Here is a 21475-nt window from a genome sequence, read left to right as displayed (position 1 = left end):
GCCTTCTGGCTTTCGCCCGTCTTTTTTTCGCCACTCAGCCTGGCAGTTAACCCTTGACCTGCTATTCAAAATACGGCTATACTAACATCTTTGCTACTTGAATAGTTGTTAAAATACAGTTAGCACTAACGAGCTTTTGCCTGTTAATAGTAAACACAATGAATATTCAATGACTACTTCTTAATGATTACTTCTTAATGATAGATGTTCCTGGTATGTAGCATACCCTAGATTAACTTTAGGCAGACTCCTGTGCTGATCTAAGTATTTGATGATATTAACCTATTAATCCCGAAGGAGAAAAGAGACAAAAATGAAATGAAGTATATTTCTACTGCTCTATTAAGAATGGTACGTCATTCTTACATGATTCTGGTGGTTTCAGGCTTCACTGTGCCATTGTTTTAGCAACAAAAACAAAGACTTATTGACAGTATGTTACATGATAATATGTCATAATACAGCTCAAACTGTGCAAATGATGTCTCTTAGAATAAGATACACCCAAGTGATTGGTTGATTTTTCAGTCGTGATTGATAAGCGAATACAATGACTGTTGTGTGTCTTTAATTGTATTCGATATGTCATCTTGTGCAAAGTGAAGTGGTTCTGGTTGCTCAAACTGTAAAATGATGTCTCTTATATAATTATAGATACCCTGCATACAATGTAATGACTTATTTTAAAACACAAAAAAGATTGTACTCTACAACATTAAACTTTAACGTGTTTCAACTTGAATTGTGCCTTGTGTTCTGTGCACACAGGTTAGGATGTACTGCTGTCCTTATGCCATACGTATGAACCTGTTTAATTTTTCATCAGATTTCAGCGAGACAGCAGTAGAATGTAGTGTGGAGTAGTGGTTAGGGCTCTGGACTCTTGACCGGAGGGTTGTGGGTTCAATCCCCAGTGGGGGACACTGCTGTTGTACCCTTGAGCAAGGTACTTTACCTAGATTGCTCCAGTAAAAACCCAACTGTATAAATGGGTAATTGTATGTAAAAATAATGTGATATCTGTATAATGTGAAATAATGTATAATGTGATATCTTGTAACAATTGTAAGTCGCCCTGGATAAGGGCATCTGCTAAGAAATAAATAATAATAGTTTCAATTTTTTTTTGCTAATTTTAAATGTACACAGCCTCAACCAAAATGATGCACCAATCGTATCCACCTTGAGGTCATCAGACATTAGCTTTTTTGTTTTACTCTTAAATAATTATTTATAAGAAAGATACTGGAATCTTTAAAACTATATGTAACATTTTTGGATAATGTGTTGAAGATATAGTAAGATAAAGCTATTGAAATAAAAATAATCCTAGAGTACATATACAGTGTTTACAAGTTTTTCAGATACTTCAATAAGATAAAAAAACAAAACATGGTTGTCCTTGAGAAAGGCAAATGTTTGGTCTGCAATAAGCTACTGCTGCTGCTATGTATTAATTTTGATATTAAATTAGTCCAGCTACTCCTGCCCTGCAAAGAGTTATTACTGCCAACACATTCTAAATAAGATTCCAAATAAAATATAAATTTGATAATTCCAATCTGAGGACTTTGCATGGAACATATTTTGAAGGTAATGTAAGTTGGTGCAACATCATCGATCCTGTCCTATTAATTAGTTAAAAGTAACTCTAACCATTTTTAGGACATGTATATTTCTTTTTAATGTCCTGTTTGAATGAACAAAAATCTGTTTGTCCATAGAGAAATATCTAGTTATTATAACTATGGATTCTCTCTAATATGGAATTGCATCATGGTCTAAATATGATGACACGAATGTCATTTGAACTAGATATAAACATCCCAGCGGTAGTGCTGGCACACCCTCATTGTAAGGGATCTGCGTAGCTGCTACTACAGAAAGAACTGAGGTATATGATTTTACAGTAAGTCAATGTATAAATAAGATTTATGTTTCTGTTTTTAGCTCTGGTGGAATGTGAGCCTTGTTATCAGCCCTTTCCAAACGTCCTTTTTGATGTGCAATTCATAATAAAGTCAGGAGAAATCATCTGTGGCTCAGGCACATTTGTTAATGCCCAGGGCACAGCATTACCGGTAGGCAGTCTATTGTTTTATTTTTGGCTGTCACTAAATTAGATGCTTAAAGGAGATGTCCTCTTACAAAGTGCTGCTTTTGACAAGTTATTAGTTTTTAACTTGTGTCAGGTAAAGAATACAGTCCAATTAACTTTTTAATTACAAAAATTAGGCTAATTAAGTGTTACTTCACAGCACATGCAGACTATTCAGACTCTTTTCACACTTTAATTACAAGAAAGTAATTTGGTCTAACGAATAATTGTTTTCCACGTCATTCAAAAATAATGCTGTTTTTGCACTTACAATAGGACCATTTACAGAATATATTGTATGTGCAAATTACCTTATCAATCAAATAGACTAGTCACGTCAGCAAAAGAATAAAGGAGATTTTAAAATGACCCACATACAAGACTTTAATTTGGTGGCAGATCTGACCTGTGCAGACCATTTGTAATGACTATTCTTAAAATGTTTTATTAATCCAGTCAGAAAGTGTCCCCCATTTCATTTAATCCCTAACCTTTTAAAAAATATTCTACACAAGAGAAATACTTAATGAACTCTGAGTTTTGTATTATAATGGGCTGCTAGGGGCAAAAATCTGAGAGCTTCTTGTTTCACATCCCATTGTTCTCTGTGATCTGCTGCATAACTAAAAAAGGGGCCATACAGTAGATCTGATTTGAAAAATGTCTTTGTATGATGTTTTTCAGACAATTTAATGGACTGATTTTTTAATTATTTTTAATGAGATATTCAAATGAATCTACCCATTTAGTACCAAATTAATCACATCAAAACACATGCTGTATTTATGTAATGTGATACATTACATTTAAACAACTTTTGTGGTTAAGAAAATTAGAGTAAATTATTATAACAATATAGTTAAAGAGAACATTTAAATAACAGGTAGATGCCAGTTAAAAATGCTAACAAAAAAATTACAAAGTAGCCTATCCTCAAATGAGGACAATGGCTCTCAATGGGTTAAATCTACAATAATAGAATGAACACAGAAATATGAACATTATTCTTTAAAAAGGTCAACCTTAAATAAATAATTGATACTGTGTTTTGTAAACTGAGAGGGTATAAAGTTTTCCTTTAAAGACCAAATCCGTCTTTGGTAGACTGCACTGGACACAACAAGGTTAATAATGGGCCAATTAACAATGTGATGTGATGTAATAGAGCTAAACCCGGGTAACGTGTCTATTTAAATGTGGATCTCCATTTCAGTCCTCTGCAGGTTCACACCCCTCAGACACCGGTGAATCTGGCCACGGCATTAATCAAATACTTTGGCATTCCCTTCTCACCTGGTACTGTGTGCAAAACAACATTCACCAGCTTAACCAAGTTCTACAGCATCTACTACTCCTTCGAGAGGAGCTTCATCATAAAAACTGGTATGTAACGGCTGGTTCTTCCTACTGCAAATAAACCTTTCCTTTTTAATGTTAATCACATTTAGGCAGGCTACTGCAGTTAAATAGAAAACTTAATTATGTGTTTCTTGCCAACAAGCATAAGCTCATTTATCTCACAGTAACTCCACACAGTACATTTGATCTGATAAAAATAAAACTTAAGTGGGTCAACATCCATTTTATAATATGCTATTTACTATTTCTGCCTACTATGTACTGTGTACCTTAGCATGCAGCATAATGACATTAAGAAGGTAAAATGAAGGTGTTCTCAGAATATCATTACGTTGTATATTGCTATATTAAGTATTTATAATGGTCACTAGGGTTGATTCTGTGTTGGGGTTGCTGGTGTTGGGGGAAGCTGCCAAATCGAACATGCAGTGCCTTCATGTTTTACTGGACCTTTCCTTGGAACTCGTAGCACAGAGACCAGACTCTCTTCAAAAACAGGTAATGGTTGGCACCACAGTTGATGATTTCATTCTAATCTTGTCCAACGAGAGTCGGGTTATAAAGTCACTTCGCCACTTTGCACTGCTGCTCTGGATAAAACATCCTGAATTCTGCTAATCTTTAATGTTCTCAATGATGGAATCCCTCTCCAAGATGATTAAGCAGTTGGTGCAATTACACTAAGGCCAAGTTCTATTGCTTTGAGTTTTTTTCACTGATGAATTTCTAAATTACTGCACCCTGTTAAAATGATATACCTCCTACATGTTCTGAGCATTTAAATGCTTACCTGTTAAATATCCAATGATACCATTCTGTTGTTTCTGATAGATCATTACGCACTTCCAAGCTAATGTCCTTTTTCCACCACTTGGTCTGCTTATCAAAAGGTTATTAAGCGCTGAATTTCTCAAGTTAGTCACAGCTGCTTTCTGTGTGGCAACTGTGAGTTAATAATTGGAAAACTTCAGAAATTACTGCGGCGCACCCCTCGTTTTTCAAACCACCTCACTCCAGACTCTCTAGTCCAGTATAAAAGTGTTTTGCAATAGAACATTTCTGACAAACACACTGTTTCAGTGAGAAGACATTACTAGAGCACACTCCAAGTGAACCCCAGTAGTCATTTTTATATGGCCTCATTACAGTTCCGGAAACTGTCCTCAGTGCCTGACCACTTGCTGCCTGCACTTGTGTGACAGCCTACCAGGGGTTTCTAGCATTTACCATCCAGTAATTGTCCAATAATTCCATAATTGTCTTAGAATTTGAAAGCTGCAGCAATGCATACACACTCCACAATACAGACAACTGCCTAATGTTTCTGTACACAAATACTTTGTTTTGTAATTTCAGGAAAAGGAATCCGTAGGTGGTTTATCTTCCTGTCCCTGTCAGTTGGCACACATCTATTCCACTGTATTAGCAGACATCTGTCTGCATGGGTGCAACTCAGAAATACAAAAAACTGCTCTGGTTGGTGTAAACCAATTTTCAGGACAAAAACATTTGAATGAAGCTGGATTACTTTGCCTTCTAAAGACAAGGACTCAATGTAAGTTAAAAAAAACTGACCATTGTTTGTTATGGATTAATATGGATCTATTGTTGAACCTTAAAAAAAAAAAAAAAAAAAGTACAGTTAAAGTATTTAGTGTTTCTATGTATGTGCTAGTACTGCTTGGGCATTTGTAAGACTCACATAATGGCATAATGGGGTAAAAGTATTTTTTTCTAATAATTTATCAGCTTTGGTGTCTGTTATACAGTATTAATTTAATCATACTTTAGTTGGTGCTTATCTTGGCGAGAGCCGAGTTCAAATCAGCATGAAGTTTTAACATCTACTCTCGTGTAATGGAAATCATGAAGATCTGGATACGTCCAGTGACTGCTGTGAATAGTGCAGCTGGCAACAAGGGAAAGACCTTGTGACAGCCTGGAGAGACAGCTGACAGGAGGAAAGAGACCCCATTGGGGCTGGTAAGGGTTAGCTACCCTTGTCGGCAGTATCCAGCTCTGTGTTTACAGGATGCTGGAGACACCCGCCCAAGGCTTCTAAGAAATTAAAGAGAAAAATACCCCTAGAGTCTGCGAGAGCGGGGGCGGAAGATGACTCAACGTTGGACAACACGGTTAACGACTTAGGAACGGAAACGGATATGAGTATGGAGAGTACTTCACAAAAGACTAGTTCAAGATCTGCAGTTAACAAAGACATGGAACTCCAGGTTTGTGTCTGCGGCTGGAGCAAGGCGACAACGGTCAGGGGTTTGAAGATTCATCAAGGGAGAATGAAATGCTTGAGGGAGAAGGGACAAGGGCCTCGCATTGATCAGTACTTCTTACGAAGTCAGTCAAGTCAGTCGAATGAAATCCAGCGACAGGAAGCAAACCACAGTTCGCAGGATATCAGCACCCCTGTCATAGATGTGAGGAGGACTTGCATGGACACAGTTAGTGATGAACCTAATGATCCTTGTGAACCCGGTCAGACAAACCAGCATAAGAGAGAAAAGAACCTCAACGGGCACAAGCCTGGAGTTAAATGGCCAAGAGCTTGTGAGAAAACTGCATGGGACACAGTAAACACAGATCTCTGCGTTGCATTGGAAAGATTAAGTGGAACAGTTGAAAAGAAGCTGGATAAATTTGGGGACATCATCTACGCATATGGAAGTGAGAGGTTTGGAGTTGAAAAAAGGAAGGAAAAAGTACAAACTATTCCTGGAAAGTCTAGACGGCAGCAGGAGATTGAACGCTTAGTTAGAGAAAGGAGACAGCTGAGGAACCAATGGAGAAGAGCAGAACAAAGTCAGAAGGAGGGACTCAATCTCTTACAAAGGGTCATAAAAGATAAGCTTGCAACATTGCGCAGAGCTGAGCGCCTACGGAAACGCTACAAAAAGAAGGAGCGTGCGAGAGCGAACTTTTATAAAGACCCATTCAAATTTGTAAAGAAGTTATTCACCAGTGAGAAGAATGGCACACTAAAAGCATCTAAGGTTGAGCTGGAGAGATATTTGGAGGAAACACATACAGATTCAAAAAGGCAGGAGCCTATGTCAGTTCAGTCAGACATCCCACCTATCAATCCACCAGAATACCAAATGGAGGACTGTGCACCTAAGTGGAAAGAAATAGAGCAAGCTGTGAAAAAAGCAAGGGCTTCATCATCTCCAGGGCCTAATGGAGTTCCGTACAGAGTGTACAAGAGTGCTTCAGGAGTTCTACGAATTCTGTGGAAATTGATGAAAGTGGCATGGGAAAAACAGGTTGTACCAAGAGCATGGCGCCGAGCAGGTGGAGTCTTTATACCTAAAGAAAAAGATTCTACAAGCATCAGTCAGTTTCGTCCCATTTCCATATTAAACGTAGAAGGCAAGATTTTCTTCAGCATTATTGCTCAGAGATTGTCAGCTTACCTATTAAAGAACTGCTTCATTGACACTTCAATACAAAAAGCGGGCATTCCAGGTTTCCCAGGTTGCTTAGAACACATCAATGTGATCTGGCAACAAATTCAATCAGCTAAAAAGGAGAGGAAGGAGCTCCATGTGACATTCCTGGATTTGGCTAATGCATATGGTTCAGTGCCACATGAACTACTTTGGGCAGCATTTGATTTTTTTCAGTGTACCGATGACAATAACAAATTTAGTGAAAGCCTATTTTGGAGATTTGCAATTCAGTTTTTCAACTTCAGAATTCAGCACTACATGGCAATGCCTAGAGGTTGGAATAATGGCAGGATGCACCATTTCTCCACTGGCTTTTACCATGGCAATGGAAGTAATCATTAGGGCATCAAAATGGGTAGTAGGAGGAGAGTGCTTGGCTTCTGGAATGCGACTACCACCAATTCGAGCATACATGGATGACATGACAACCATGACTACAACAGTAGCCTGCACTAATCGATTATTGGACAAATTAACCAATAACATTGAATGGGCACGAATGCAATTCAAGCCCACTAAATCAAGGAGCATCTCTATAATTAAAGGCAAAGTAGTAGATAAAACATTCTTCATTAATGGTGAGGCAATACCAACAGTGTCTGAGAAGCCAGTGAAGAGTCTTGGGAGATGGTACGACGGGGATCTAAAGGACACAGTTCGTGTGGGAGAAGTTAGACAACAAGCAGTGGAAGGGTTGAAGAGCATAGACAGCTGCGCTCTACCAGGTAAACTAAAACTCTGGTGCTTTCAGTTTGGTCTACTGCCGAGGTTGCTGTGGCCACTGACTGTGTACGAGGTTTCTTTGACAACAGTAGAGAAGCTGGAAGCTTTAATCAGTTCATACATCAGGAAATGGTTGGGAGTTCCACGCTGCCTCAGCAGAGTGGGACTTTATGGTAAAGGAATACTGCAGCTACCAGTCTCTGCTCTAACCGAGGAGTTTAAGTGCGCCAAGGACAGACTGGAAATGACATTAGTAGAGTCACGCGATAAATGCGTAAGGGAGGCAGCACCTGTGTTGAAAACTGGAAGAAAGTGGGCGGCAAAGAAAGCTGTGGAAGATGCAAAGGCTGCCCTTCGAATTGGTGATATCATGGGGCAAGTTCAGCATGGAAGAGGGGGTCTTGGTTTCAGTTCAACTCCTCCTACATGGCACAAGGCGGCCCCAGCTCAAAGGAGGAAGCTGGTAGTCAACGAGGTGCAAAAGCAGGAGGAGAGGATGAGGTGTATAAAGGCCATTTCCCAGGCCAAACAGGGAGAATGGATGAGATGGGAGAGTGTGGAACAACGCAAGATTGGCTGGCAAGACCTATGGTCAATGGAACAGAGCAGGATCAGTTTCCTCATCAGGTCAACATATGATGTTCTCCCATCACCACAGAACCTAAACCTCTGGGTAGGAGAGGATCCCTCATGTCCTTTGTGTTCATCACCTGCAACATTAAGGCACATTTTGACAGGATGTAAGGTGGCTCTTAGCCAAGGACGGTTTACTTGGCGCCATGACCAGGTGCTGCGATGTTTGGCCTTAGCATTGGAAAACAAGCGTAACATGACCAATAAGTTGCCACCTGTTCCATCAAAACATTACACACAAAAGACAACATTCCTCCGCACAGGAGAGCAACCACCAAGAAAAGGTGTTAAAACCAATCCTCGCCCAGGACAACTGGAAGCTGCTAGAGACTGGAATATGCTGGCAGATGTTGGTCAACGGCTTATTTTTCCAACTGAGATTGCCACCACTAACCTTCGACCAGATATTGTCTTGTGGTCTGGATCAGCACGCCTTGTTCACCTGGTAGAGTTAACAGTGCCATGGGAGGATGGTGTAGATGAGGCGTATGAGAGGAAGAAACTGCGGTATGCTCAACTAGCCACTGAAGCGGAACAGCGAGGATGGAAAGTCCGGGTTTACCCAGTGGAAGTGGGTTGTCGAGGATTTGTGGCACACTCTACAACCCGGTTTCTCAGAGACGTCGGATTCAGTGGCCAAGAGTTGCGTCGCACAGTGAAGAACTTATCTGAAGCAGCAGAGAGGAGCAGCAACTGGCTGTGGTTGAGACGGAAAGATTCTGGCTGGGGACAGGTAAGTAAGCTGGGCTGAGTTGAGTGGGGGACGGAGGGGGGTGATGCTGGGACGCCAGAATCACCGTCGAGCCCTCTTGAGGTGTCGTGGGCTAGTCGACGAAACACTGAGGATGGAAGGTGCCCACTTGAAAACCCCAGAGATGTACCCTACTTAGCTCAATCCAGACGGTTGTCATGCTGATGCGCTGGGGAGGCCGCATTTTGGTTGATCCCCGGAGCCAGCATCGCAGCCGTTGTGTGTGCTGATGCGCCAGGGAGGCAAAATAAGCTGATCCCTGGAGCCAGCATTACACTTCAGCCATTAACACCAGACAGAAGGATATCTACATCATCATATGGAAGGAAACGTAAATGGATGGAGACACATATGGATCACATTAGTTTACTGTAAAGCTACGTCTTAGTTGGTGCTTATCTTGGCGAGAGCCGAGTTCAAATCAGCATGAAGTTTTAACATCTACTCTCGTGTAATGGAAATCATTATCACACAATTTAATCATAAATGCTCAGGTGATTCATGCATAATGAATAACCCACTCTTCTAGTGTGTGTAAGTGGTAAAAAAAATAAATTATATATATATTGTAATAAAACTTCACCCACTCGGGTTCTTTGCCCCTTTAAAAATAGTCCTAGGACACAGAAATTGAGGTTTTTTAAAGCACTCTTGCGCTATTTTAATAAACACAAAAACCAAAATAAACAAAACAAACACCTAGATCTTTTCTTGAGCACTAACTAAACACAAAACAGGAACCTAAACTATCTTGCAGGACGGCCAATTAAACAAAATATTCAAACAAAACAAACCAGGTTTACACTACCTTTTCTTTTCCTACGCTTGTGCACACTAACAAGCAAGCTCTCCACACAGCAGCCCCAAACACACTGGCTGCTTTCTTTAAATACCCTGCACCTGGCTCTAATTTACAATAATAGCCAGGTGCAGGGGATCATTACTAATTAAACAATTTACAAAATTAAACAATCAAATTCAACCAATGTGCATTTGCACATGGTTTTCATGCAGGGAGGATATTAACCCCCTCCCTGCTATCTTACTATATATATATATATATATATATATCTATATATATATATATATCTATATATATCTATATATATATATCTATATCCGTTTAAGAAAAATCTGGGATTTATTGAGTTCCATTATACCGTGTAACAAATTTTTTTTTTTTTTGGTTCCTGGGTAGTAAGTGTTATTTCCTAATTGCTTATGCCTCAAAAGTATAGAAAATGGCTATTATTCCCCACAAACTTTGCTTTTGTGACCAGGACAGTGATATTTTGAAATTTACCTATTTTCCAGAACATTCCAGATAGATTCAGTGCTGAGTAAACTTGGAGTAACTTCTATAACTTTCTAGAACTTTCCAGTAATATAAATAGTAGTATAAATACAGGGGCCTTAAGCCCACCAGTTCAGTTTAGTTCCAGCTGCCTAAGTGGATACATATCTGCATTTTTCTGAGATGGAATCAAGAGGCTGCAAGCATCCGGCAGACACATTTTGCTATGTCTGCGGCCAATTTATCAAGACAAGAGCGAAAAAGTACTCTGTGGAAGCATCTGCTAAGATGTGTGAGGCCTACAAGGCATATTTCGGCATGCCTGTCGGGGATCAAGAGAAACCCTGGGCACTTCATTTCACCTGCGAGCACTGCAAAAAAACTCTGGAAGGTAAGAGGGACAGTTGTTGCTCGGAATTTTATGTTATAAAATTTGTTAATTTTTAAAATTGTAAAAGTTTTTAATTTTAAAATGTTTTACAATTTTCAATGTTATTGAAAAAATATATCATATATGAAAAATATGAGAATCTCTTACACATTAGTCAAGTGGGAGCCACTGGTGGACCCCCGGAAGGTGCTGATGCCACCACTGCACATCAAATTGGGCCTTATGTAACAATTAGTCAGAGCTCTAGATAAGGAGTCGGCAGCCTTCAAGTACCTTCAAGACTTCTTCCCTAAGCTGTCTGAAGCAAAGGTCAAAGCCGGTGTCTTCGTCGGACCACAGATACAGAAGATCCTGGAGTGCAATGAATTCCCCAAGAAGCTCACTAGTAAGGAGAAAGCGGCTTGGAACAGCTTTGTCGCAGTGGTTCGGGGCTTCCTGGGCAATGACAAGGCCGAAAACTATGTGGAGCTGGTTGAGACTCTGGTGAAGAACTACGGCACAATGGGCTGTAGGATGTCCCTCAAAGTCCATATCCTTGATGCTCATCTTGATAAATTCAAGGAGAACATGGGAGCGTACTCGGAGGAGCAAGGTGAGCGCTTCCACCAGGATATACTGGACTTTGAACGCCGCTACCAAGGACAGTATAACGAGAACATGATGGGAGACTACATTTGGGGGCTGATTCATGAAAGTGATTTACAGTATAATCGTAAATCTCGAAAAACTACTCACTTCTAAATCTTTTGTAGTCATTTTTGTATTACTTTAGAATAAATACATGTTAATTTGGATTCATATGTTGTTTTTTTCTGACTTTATGTGAACGAAAAGACACAAATTCGCCCGTTTTCTCATTGGAAATAGGTACATTTCAAAATATCACTGTCCTGGTCACAAAAGCAAAGTTTGTAGGGAATAATAGCCATTTTCTATACTTTTGGAATTAGGAAATTAGGAAATAACACTTACTACCCAGGAACAAAAAATGTGTTACATAGTGTTATCAAATCAAAAGTAAACAATAGCAATAAGAATGGTATTTCCATATCTGTAAAGTATAGTTTTTGCTTTTCTCTTTGGCAGTACAGACAGCTAATTAAAGGGAATATAGGGAATAGGTCTTCTCTTAAAGGAGTTCTAACCAAGCTTTAAGCCCTAACAGCAATATCAGCATGCTCTTTGTAAGAAGATATTTTTTCAAGTACAACACTGAAACTGAGTTACAGCACCAGAAGTAATTTCATACACGAAGAACAGCTGCACGTTCCAAATAGAGTCAAAGAACAAGCAAAGAACCAACAGCAGAAGACATGGGGGCAGGGCCAGATTAACCCTTCACCGGGCCCTAGGCAAGCATACACATGCGGGCCCCCTACCCCTGAACAAACAGCCACACACACATATACATACAAACACAAACACACACACTCAAACACACACCTCTATATACATTGTAGCCTTTATAACTAACGCTCCACCCTTTTACAACAGGTATAATTCTCAGTTTTAAGGTATTATGTACGACTGAATGAATCTGACAGAAAATTAAACAGTAGGGGGTGTGCTAAATACATTTCAGAATAAAACCGGAAAAATCTGAAGCCTACGTTAAATCCTGTAGCACAGCTCGATAATGACTTTTTCTGATTTACTGAATATAAAGGCAACAGTTTAAACAAACAAGGACCACCATATGAAGTTGAAAAAGGGGATATATAGAAGGGTTCTCAAACTTCTGTTCACTAACGGTTAGCTCCACAATAGTCCACTAAAATAAATAGTAAAAAATAAACCTACCTGTACATTTTTGTGTAGTCGAATACGTTACAGTTTACTGCACGCAAAATCGGCTGGGTTTTGACTCGCTTCATTAAAGACCATGCCCTTTTCTCCAGAGCAGAGAAATCGCCAGTGTTTTGTATGGTTACTTTAATCAAGGGTTTTGTGTATTGAGCAACGCAGGAGGCTTAACGTACTGTATCTAGAAAATCAGTGGTGTTAAATGTTCTGTTTTATTAGTTTGGTCTTGTTTACAGTATTTGTTGCAAACTGCAGCAGAACTCGATGGCAATGCTTGAGAACACAGCGGGGCTCGGGCACAGAAATGTCACAAGTGCACATCAAGCTTTGAAAAATTGCATCTGCACAGGCATGGAATCATGCGGGGATACAGAATTCTATGGGGTAGAGACATCTGAACAATTTGTTTTTGAGATACGTGCCTCGGTTTGATTGTCAGTGAGTGAAGTTTTTTCTAGTTTAGGCGCAAAGCTGTATATGTAAAAAAAAAACAAAAAAAAAAACACATAACTGTTTTGAGGCCCCCCTTGAGTTCGTGCCCTAGGCACATGCCTAGTTTGCCTATGTGTTAAAGTTCTGGGGATAGATGTGAAAACCTTGGTTAGCACTCCTTTAAGGGCTTATAAACTGCAGTCATCCATAACATATTAGGAACGATGGTTTCAAATAAAGCATGAAGGGCTTTAGAGCATAACAAATTTAAAATGTTTTTTTAAGAGGTGTTTTTTTTTTTTATCTGTAGCTGAAGAGAAAGCCTGGTATGTACGTTACAGTGCTGTCCACGCTGTGGTGAAGATTTGCCATCACTTGCATGGAGACACGACCCGAGAGGGTCTCAGGAATGCAGCATGGAAGGCCCTTCAGAAACAACAGAATGACGAGAAGGATGGACGAGTTGTAGATGCTGTCAGAGTCGCTGAGGTACACGGCTATGATCATATATACATAAACATGATAAGTCCAGAATATAGGAAGGTATAACAATATAAAGCAGCCTTCTGCAGCTTGTAGTTCAGCAGGTGGGCTATCATGAAAGAAAGACTCAAATAGGAGCTGAACATCCTGGATTAGAGGGCTGTTTTAATGGTTTTGTACCTTCAAAGACTTTTCAAAGTGAAAAAAAAAAAGTTTAAATGGTACAAGTTAAAGTGGTACTAAAGCTAATAGTGTCAGGGAATAGACTCTAAATCCATAGGGACTACACCTGTTAAAATAGACAGAACCTAACATGCCATTTCAATTCTCACGTCGTCAGTCTATTTGACCTTACTGGTTCCAAACTGATATCACCACTGCTCTAGACGATAATGGTTTTTGGTCATGCTGCTTTTAGCTAGATTGCCGCGTGAGTGCTCTATACTGTAATATTTCTGCCTTCCCCTGCAACAAAATACATTTTTGCTTGTTTCAACACAAACTAAGAACCAGAGAACGAAATTATGATCCTGTCATACAGTTGTGTTCCCCATAACACTGCAATGTCTGTCGCCCTGCAATATTCCTTTGACTATAGCTTTCTTTATAAAGTATTATTTGAGCTCTTATCTCACTGCTCAATATAAAGTTCTTCTCCTGTTTTAGTGATTGCTTCAGCATTCTTTTTAAAGTTAATTGATAATCAGGCAAATGGTTGTACCAGTAATCCCAATTTCTACCAGATTTCTGACAAATACCTGCTTGAAATTCAGAAAATAAAAATAAAAATAAATTAAAAAAAGCACATGATTTTATAAATTCCTTGGCAATACCTTAGTTTTGGATGATAAAAATGCAAAAATCAAGATTGCTACATATATTTGGAATGTCTTCATTATTTCAGAATTAGAAATGTTTGCATTTCTTCACAATCTAGGCAGTTGAGTTACTTTTTGGTGGTATGCTCAGGGTTATACACGGTACTGTATAGTAGAAGTGTGACATACAGGACCAACACAAATAGCCTCCATGGGCCTCATTTACGAAAGGGCACTAGATGTAGCTGTAACGTGCACATTAACCCTCATAAGGACACATCGCAAAACTGATTTTGCTGGTAACCTGGGGTCCACCTGGACCCCAGCAATAAAACAACATATAACTAACAACTGGAGTAAATGAATGAATGAAATATGTATGTGAACACTTTATTTTGCTTTTCCTTTACTTCTACTGTATTCTGGATGCTGTAGTTTATTCTAGGAACATGTCACAGGCACATGAGATATCACAAGCCTCCTCTTTCATTTGGTATATTGACTGTGTTCCTAGTTCTTTCCATTTTCGAGTTACAGGCAATTGAACACACCTACTGATTTGCTGCTCGTCACAGCACTGGAGCACTGAATGACGGGGTGTTACAAAGTACGCATACGGGCATGCCTGACATCAATGGAACGCACAAAGCCTGCGCTTTTAAATTATGTTGAAACCGGAACGCTATCTGTTGAAGCGAATGAGTAATAGGGAACAAACGAAATTTAGGAGCTGACTCATGTCACATGACTCAAGCCTTAGTTTTGGTTTGCTGTAGTTTCGCTTAGTAACGTCTGTTCAGGATATACGATACATCATTGGAAAGCTATTCCAGTGCCTGAGATATTCACGCAAGAAGGTCGGGCCTGCCGATACACTACACCTGGGGTTCATACGTCATTCATTAATTTACTCCATACAGACACCAAACCTAAAACAATTTGGGAAATTAAACCAGGCTACCTGGACTAGAATTATCCTTTGCATAGTGTAACAGGATGGGTGCCTGATAACTACCTAAAAAGAAACAAAAATCAAGTCACTAGATCCACATAATACCTGATACTAAAGCACCGCGGGGTCCGAATGGACCCCAGGTACCTTATGAGGGTTAAGTAGTGAGCCTAACGTGCACCATAAATCAAAATTTACTGCCCCATTTACTAACAGAACGCATTAATTTACGTGCACACTATTTGGCTAATTTACATACCATAGCATGCGCACTACGGGGTAGATGCAAGTATAGGCGCAGAGCAAATAATTGCGGATGCAAAATCCAAATGACATTGCGGCCAGAGAATTATTTTGCACTGCGCCCTATGTAAGCATAAGAGCAATGCAAATTACTCAACACACACAAATAACCATCTGCAATTATGATAATGAGGGTCTCAATGAGCGCATCGGTCTATTTAGCGACCGCACTTGCACAGTTAGGAGTACAGAGAGCAGTAGTCGCTGTATGACATTTGTGGAGCACGAAAATGCAAACCAAAAAAAATATGTCAGAGCAAGTGCAGCAAAGTCCTTTTGGCGAAAGGAAAAGAAAAGAAAAGTTTTCTGAGAAGGAGCTGAGAGTCCTTATGGCTGAGGTAACTCAGCATGAAACAGAGTTGTTTGGAAAAGCCTCAGCCAACATCAGTTATGCTAAGTTGCTCCAAAGATAACCATTATCTGGAAGGCAAGTACATGGGTCAATGAATCTATTTAATAAACAGTGGTAGATGTAAAAAGCATTGCCCTTTATCTTTATAAGTGTGTGGTTATTATATGTATTATTTATTGTTTAATAATGCATTTGCGTTTTGTGTTTATGCTGTTCTTTAAAAAAAAACATACCAGAAAGCTATTTGCCATCCTGAGCTCTACATTAAATGGATTGATTATACTGACTTGTTGGCAGATGTTGGCCTAAAGATTTATAATCTTCTACACATAGGCTGTCTCCATGTTTCTATCCTCTGCTAACAGGAAGCAACACTCAAATGTATTTGCAGCAGAAGCAAGCCTATTATGCCAATAAAAAAACAGGACTGATGAAGTCATTACATGATATTTTAAAAAATACCAGCTTCATTTGTTATTGCAAGATGCTTGCCAAGGACTGGCATGCAAAGACAATTCTTTTTAAATGTTTTGGAGAAAAAATATAGTACAATCCACAGCAATTCCATTGGTCAAGAAAAAAGCAAAAGCCAATAAAACAATTATCCCAGAAGAAATGAAATCACCTTTAAAGATAATAGTGAATACAGGGCTCCTTTGCAGTGAAAAGCTAATGCACGGCTATTCATGGTAAAATCATAATTTATATCTATTAATCTGAACTTAACTGTAGGACAGTTTTTTTTTTATGAAATGTAAGATATAGCCATTTATCTTCTGTCTCATCCACCAGCGCACAGCAGCAATGCAAGGTGTGAGTAATGACTGCAATTAGAGATTGCAAATTTGAAGATACTTTACATTTTCAAATGATGCTTGGATATTAAAGAGTCACATATGCCTGCATCTGAGAGCAAATTCATGTATTATGCATGCAAATTGTTTAGTAAATGTTAACTCTGTGAGAATACCACTCAATTGTTCAGGTTTGTCCTGAACCCAGATACGTTATTAGTAAAGATACATTTGAGAGTGTTTTAGGGTGCTTCCTTTAGAGACGTATTTACCCAGTGTCTCCAATACCATGTTCAAGAAAAAAAATAAAATAAACAAGCCTGACAGTCATCCCTGTCATGGCTGTAAAAATGGTCCATCAGTAAAATTAAAAACTAGATCATCATAACCTACGGTATATAGACTGTAAGTGTAACTGACAGCCTCCATACACCTCCAGATTACAGTAACTTGTTAAACTTGTTACAGGTAAACAACTTGTGCGAAAGGAGGCCCTTAGCAAGTTCCAACACAATTGGATAAGCGATTCTCTAGATATATGTAAGCGATTCTCTAGATCTGTGTGACAAACGTAGGCATGATACTATAAGTGCTCTTAATGATAATAAGTGTCAGGGGGCCATAAAAAAGTTATTCCGTCTAAAAAAAAAAGAAAAAAATGTTCTGTTAAAGTGGTTTGGTCCAGGTTAAAGTGGTGCAGGTCTGGTAATTATTTAATTCAAACTTTTGGCCATCCAGTCTTCAGTTTTTATCTGGAATTTTGATGACTAGTCAGTTAACTTCTTGAATTTAAACTGACTATGTAGAATATTAAGTTTGTTATGACATTGCGAAGGTGAGATACCATTTATGGGTTCTTATGGGGAAGTGATTTATTATAAATAATAAAGGGTTCTATTTCAGATATCTAAACAGCGGAGTATCTTACTATCACTCCAGTTTGCACTGTAAACATATATAAGTATTAAAATAATACATCCAGCTGGGATGGTGTTTATTACTCTTTTCAGAAACATTGGCCCAGTCTTGAATATGTGTGGTCCAAGTCATTTGCTCCTGTGTGGGTATGTCAGATTATTTTCTTTTTCTTCTTTTTTTTTTTTAAATTCTTCTAGGCTGAAGTCAGTGGTCCAGCAAATCCATTCTCTAACGGGAGTTTGAAATCTCCATCAGCTCCTGGTAACAGTGCACCATCACAGCATGTTGGCTGTCGAGTTGCCTGCATGCTGTCCCAGCTCTACCTTCCGCCCACTGATCCTCATCTCTCACTCCTGAGAAGACCAACAAAGCAAATCCCTCCTCCCAGGGCCTCGCTTCCAAAGCAGCCAGCTGTGAAAAAGAAAGTGACACATCTCTCCCTCAGGTATATTGCACTCCCTTTCAATATAACTTCATGTGCAGTTACACAGATAAGGCATTTTCTGGGAAGAGAAACATAAGAGTGGCAAAAAGGGCAAACAAAAACATGTAGCATGTTAAACATTACTGTGTAAAACTTTAGAGGTACAAAACTTTAGCGGTGCCAAAACTTTAGAGGTGCAAAACTTTGGTCTAGTCTGTTCAAACTTACTAAAACAGGTGGTGCTTGACTGGCAATCTTCTCATAAAAATGAAAAAAAAAATGTTGTTGCTTTTATCCGTTAAAAAATCTTAATACCCTTTTAATACTCTTCTCTGACTGCTTTGAAGTGGACACAGCCCATGCCCAGGCTTAAGATGCACTTTCACACGTGGGTCACATTGAGTTTTACAGCCTGTATAGATTAAAAGTTAGGTGAAAAGTGGATATTGAAACAGCATTATAATCAAACTAAAAAGTTTCATACAATGAATTTTATAAAATTGGCATTCTTTTGATCTATGATATGAATCAGAATTAGCTTTTTTTTCAACTTGGCTATTGTTAATTGTTAATAGTGCCTGGGTGTGTTAGTGGTTAAGTACTTTTGTTTTGTTTTGTTATTATCTAAAAGAATAACCTTCTGTGAACCAATACATTTATTTTTAAATGAGCATGAAAATTCAGATTGTGTTTGCGTATTGTGTATTTCAAAATGTCATACTCACGATTGAGTATGTGTATGCATTTGCACGACCTTCATGCTTGCGGATTGAGTATATGTATAGCTCAAAATTTTAACATGTGCCATTTTTGCAAACTTCTATGCCAGTAATCATTTTATGAAAACAAAGTAATGGACCACATATAGCAATAACACAACATTCCTCCAGGGCTTGAAATGAAGCCAGATCTGGATTTGTCCAATATAAATTCAACCAGTCCACTGAAATATCAAATAATTCGGCCCAGGGGCATTTCTTGTTAAAAAGCTTAATTGTCGCAGGTCATGTACATCACTTCCAGTCTCACCGACTAGATAAGGGGAACTTGTTAATCAAAATGCATGTTAACGAGATCAAGAAAAATGAATGGAAGCATAATTCGCTGTTATGGAAATTACTAGCGTACAGGGAGACGGTTCTCCCACCTGCGAGCAGCAGCCAAATGGAAATAAAAAATAATGGGAATATCTATTTTGTGTTTAATTTGTAATAAATTGTGTATTTTGTTATGCAGAATGTACATTTATTTAGAACACAGTGTTACAAGCGCAGTGTTACAAGCGCAGCACGCATGCTTACATCATCGGTGTCTGCTTCAGGCAGAGCGTCCTGGTCGCTAAGGTGACACAGCTGAGAATTCTTCCTCTGACATCCCCTGTTTGCTGACTGACAGAGTTCCAAGCATGCTTTAGCAAACGCACTGTATCTAACAGAGACATTTTATTTACACTGAATTTTCGTGGTGATGCGCATCGCTTTTCTCTTTCCAGTCATGCTTGCTGTTGCAGTCAGTGCTGTTTTTTCAAACTGTAAACCTGACACTGCGTAGCTAAGGTACAGTACAGGGGTAATCGCTCAGTAACGAGGTGCAAACAGCTGACTGATCGATGTGTCAAGCTTTTACTACAATAAAGTGCTGCCTTTTGTATTGAAATCTATGTGAATGGCAAGGCAGCGAGGTGAAAACAGCTGATTGGTGGATTAGTAAGAGTGATTACTACAGTATAAGCAGTGTGTTTGTTATTTAAATCTATGTTTGTGGCACATAACGAGATCCAAACAGCTGAGTTTGCCCAAAATATACGACGTGCTTAACACAGTATTGTAGCGTTTCACGCAGTAGGCAGAACAGAAGCAGACAACATGCTGCTTTCAGGTTAAAAGCTTTATTTATGATCTCTCTCAGCACCCTACAAAGCCCACTGCTCTAGCTGCTTGCCCAATGAGTGTGCAACGCCTCCTTTTATAACTTAGCTCTGCCCCTTTATGCTAATCGGGTGCCAGAGCGAACAGCTATCCCATTGGTCCCCAGCCGCACACTAGGACCAATGGGCACACACAACCAACAGCCAATAACAGGGGCCAGAGCGCACCATGCGTGCAGGATAGCTCGCACAGCCACAGGGACAGATCAAACCCGCAACTACAGGTAATACAGACGGGGGAAGAGGAACACAATACTGTGGTATTAACAGCACACACAGTGGAAACAAGAGGGAATACAGTACACAAACATAATACACGGATCGCTACAGTATAAACAATGCCGATGTTATTAAAATCAATGGGAATGGCAAACGGCAAACGCTATTTGTCCGATATAAATGGCTGCCCGAAATAACCCTATATGGTGTAAGTGGTGGATGGTACAATTTTTTCTTTTCTTTTATTGGATGGGGTGGTGGGTGTGGTAGACTTGTCAGCTCATGAAGTGTAGGCTATGTAGGCTTGGTTGGAATTTACATTTGTATGTATTTTAATATGCACGATTGTAGGCTATAAATAAATACTTTTGAAGTACCATTTGTGTTTGTAGTTGTTAGCTATATTATACATGTATACCATGTAGGTAACATTTCATTATATATGTATTACGTTTTTTAAATTACAATAGAACTCCCTAAGAAGGATGCATTGCAAATCCGCAATCACCTGTAAGGAAACTTTATTGTAATAGTATGCTGTTTTCAATACCAAGATTTCATTATTTACTCTTAGGTTTTTATTTGTATAATTCAAATAAAATCTGCAGTAGAGGTCAGTTGTTATATATTGTACATATCCAGAGTTCAGCTAGGCTACAGTTGCATTGATCATTTCTTGGTAGTAACATTACACTGGGTGCAAATAACAGTATATCATTTTAGCAATACAACAAACGTTCCGTAAGGTTACAAATGGTTAAAAGAAGTGAATAAATCTCATTCATAACCACAAGTACAAAAAAGACAAATATATTTTCATAACTACAAATATTGAATTATCTAGGTAGTCTTACAATATTTACCTACGAATATGTCATCTGGTGTACAGGGAAATTAGCACATACGTTCCAGATGTTATAGGATGCATCACAAACCACCTGCACGTTTAGTGAATGGAACCCCTTCCTGTTCACATATGTATAAGCATGGTGCTGCAGGGATTTGAGTGCAACGTGTGTGCAATCAATAGCTCCCATTACTCCCATTACCAGCAATGTCATAAAACTCCCTTTTAATGTTTTGCAGCTGCTCCTTATGAAGTGGGATACTGATACAATCGTTAACCCTCTTTATCAAGTCACCCGTGACCCTTTGAAATAACCCAGAGACAAAGAAGGACAATGCTGCCAAGCCAACACCTTCATATGCGGGGGTACGGCACGGCCCCTTTTCGTAGGCAATTCAAGGTCCTCTTGTCTGACAGATGTCTACAAAATGCCCTACACAGGCTCAATCAAGTTTTTTAGATCGTCATCTGGTAAATCAAAGGAATTAACCCT

General features: G+C 39.1%; 1 protein-coding gene across 1 annotated transcript in view; it reads left to right on the top strand.

Moving 5' to 3' along the window:
- Positions 1-21475, top strand: part of LOC117973735 (transmembrane protein 232-like) — a 39113-nt gene that overhangs the window by 4132 nt on the left and 13506 nt on the right. Inside the window, exons 6-11 of the mRNA XM_058991681.1 lie at positions 1951-2081; positions 3312-3481; positions 3829-3955; positions 4814-5012; positions 13256-13434; positions 17763-18010. Coding sequence (XP_058847664.1) covers positions 1951-2081; positions 3312-3481; positions 3829-3955; positions 4814-5012; positions 13256-13434; positions 17763-18010 — 1054 coding nt within the window. The remainder of the gene's footprint in view (positions 1-1950; positions 2082-3311; positions 3482-3828; positions 3956-4813; positions 5013-13255; positions 13435-17762; positions 18011-21475) is intronic.

Source organism: Acipenser ruthenus, chromosome 2 (assembly GCF_902713425.1).
Source record: "Acipenser ruthenus chromosome 2, fAciRut3.2 maternal haplotype, whole genome shotgun sequence".
NCBI lineage: Eukaryota > Metazoa > Chordata > Actinopteri > Acipenseriformes > Acipenseridae > Acipenser > Acipenser ruthenus.
Note: the sequence above shows the minus strand (reverse complement) of the source record. Positions and strands in the feature narration are given on the sequence as shown.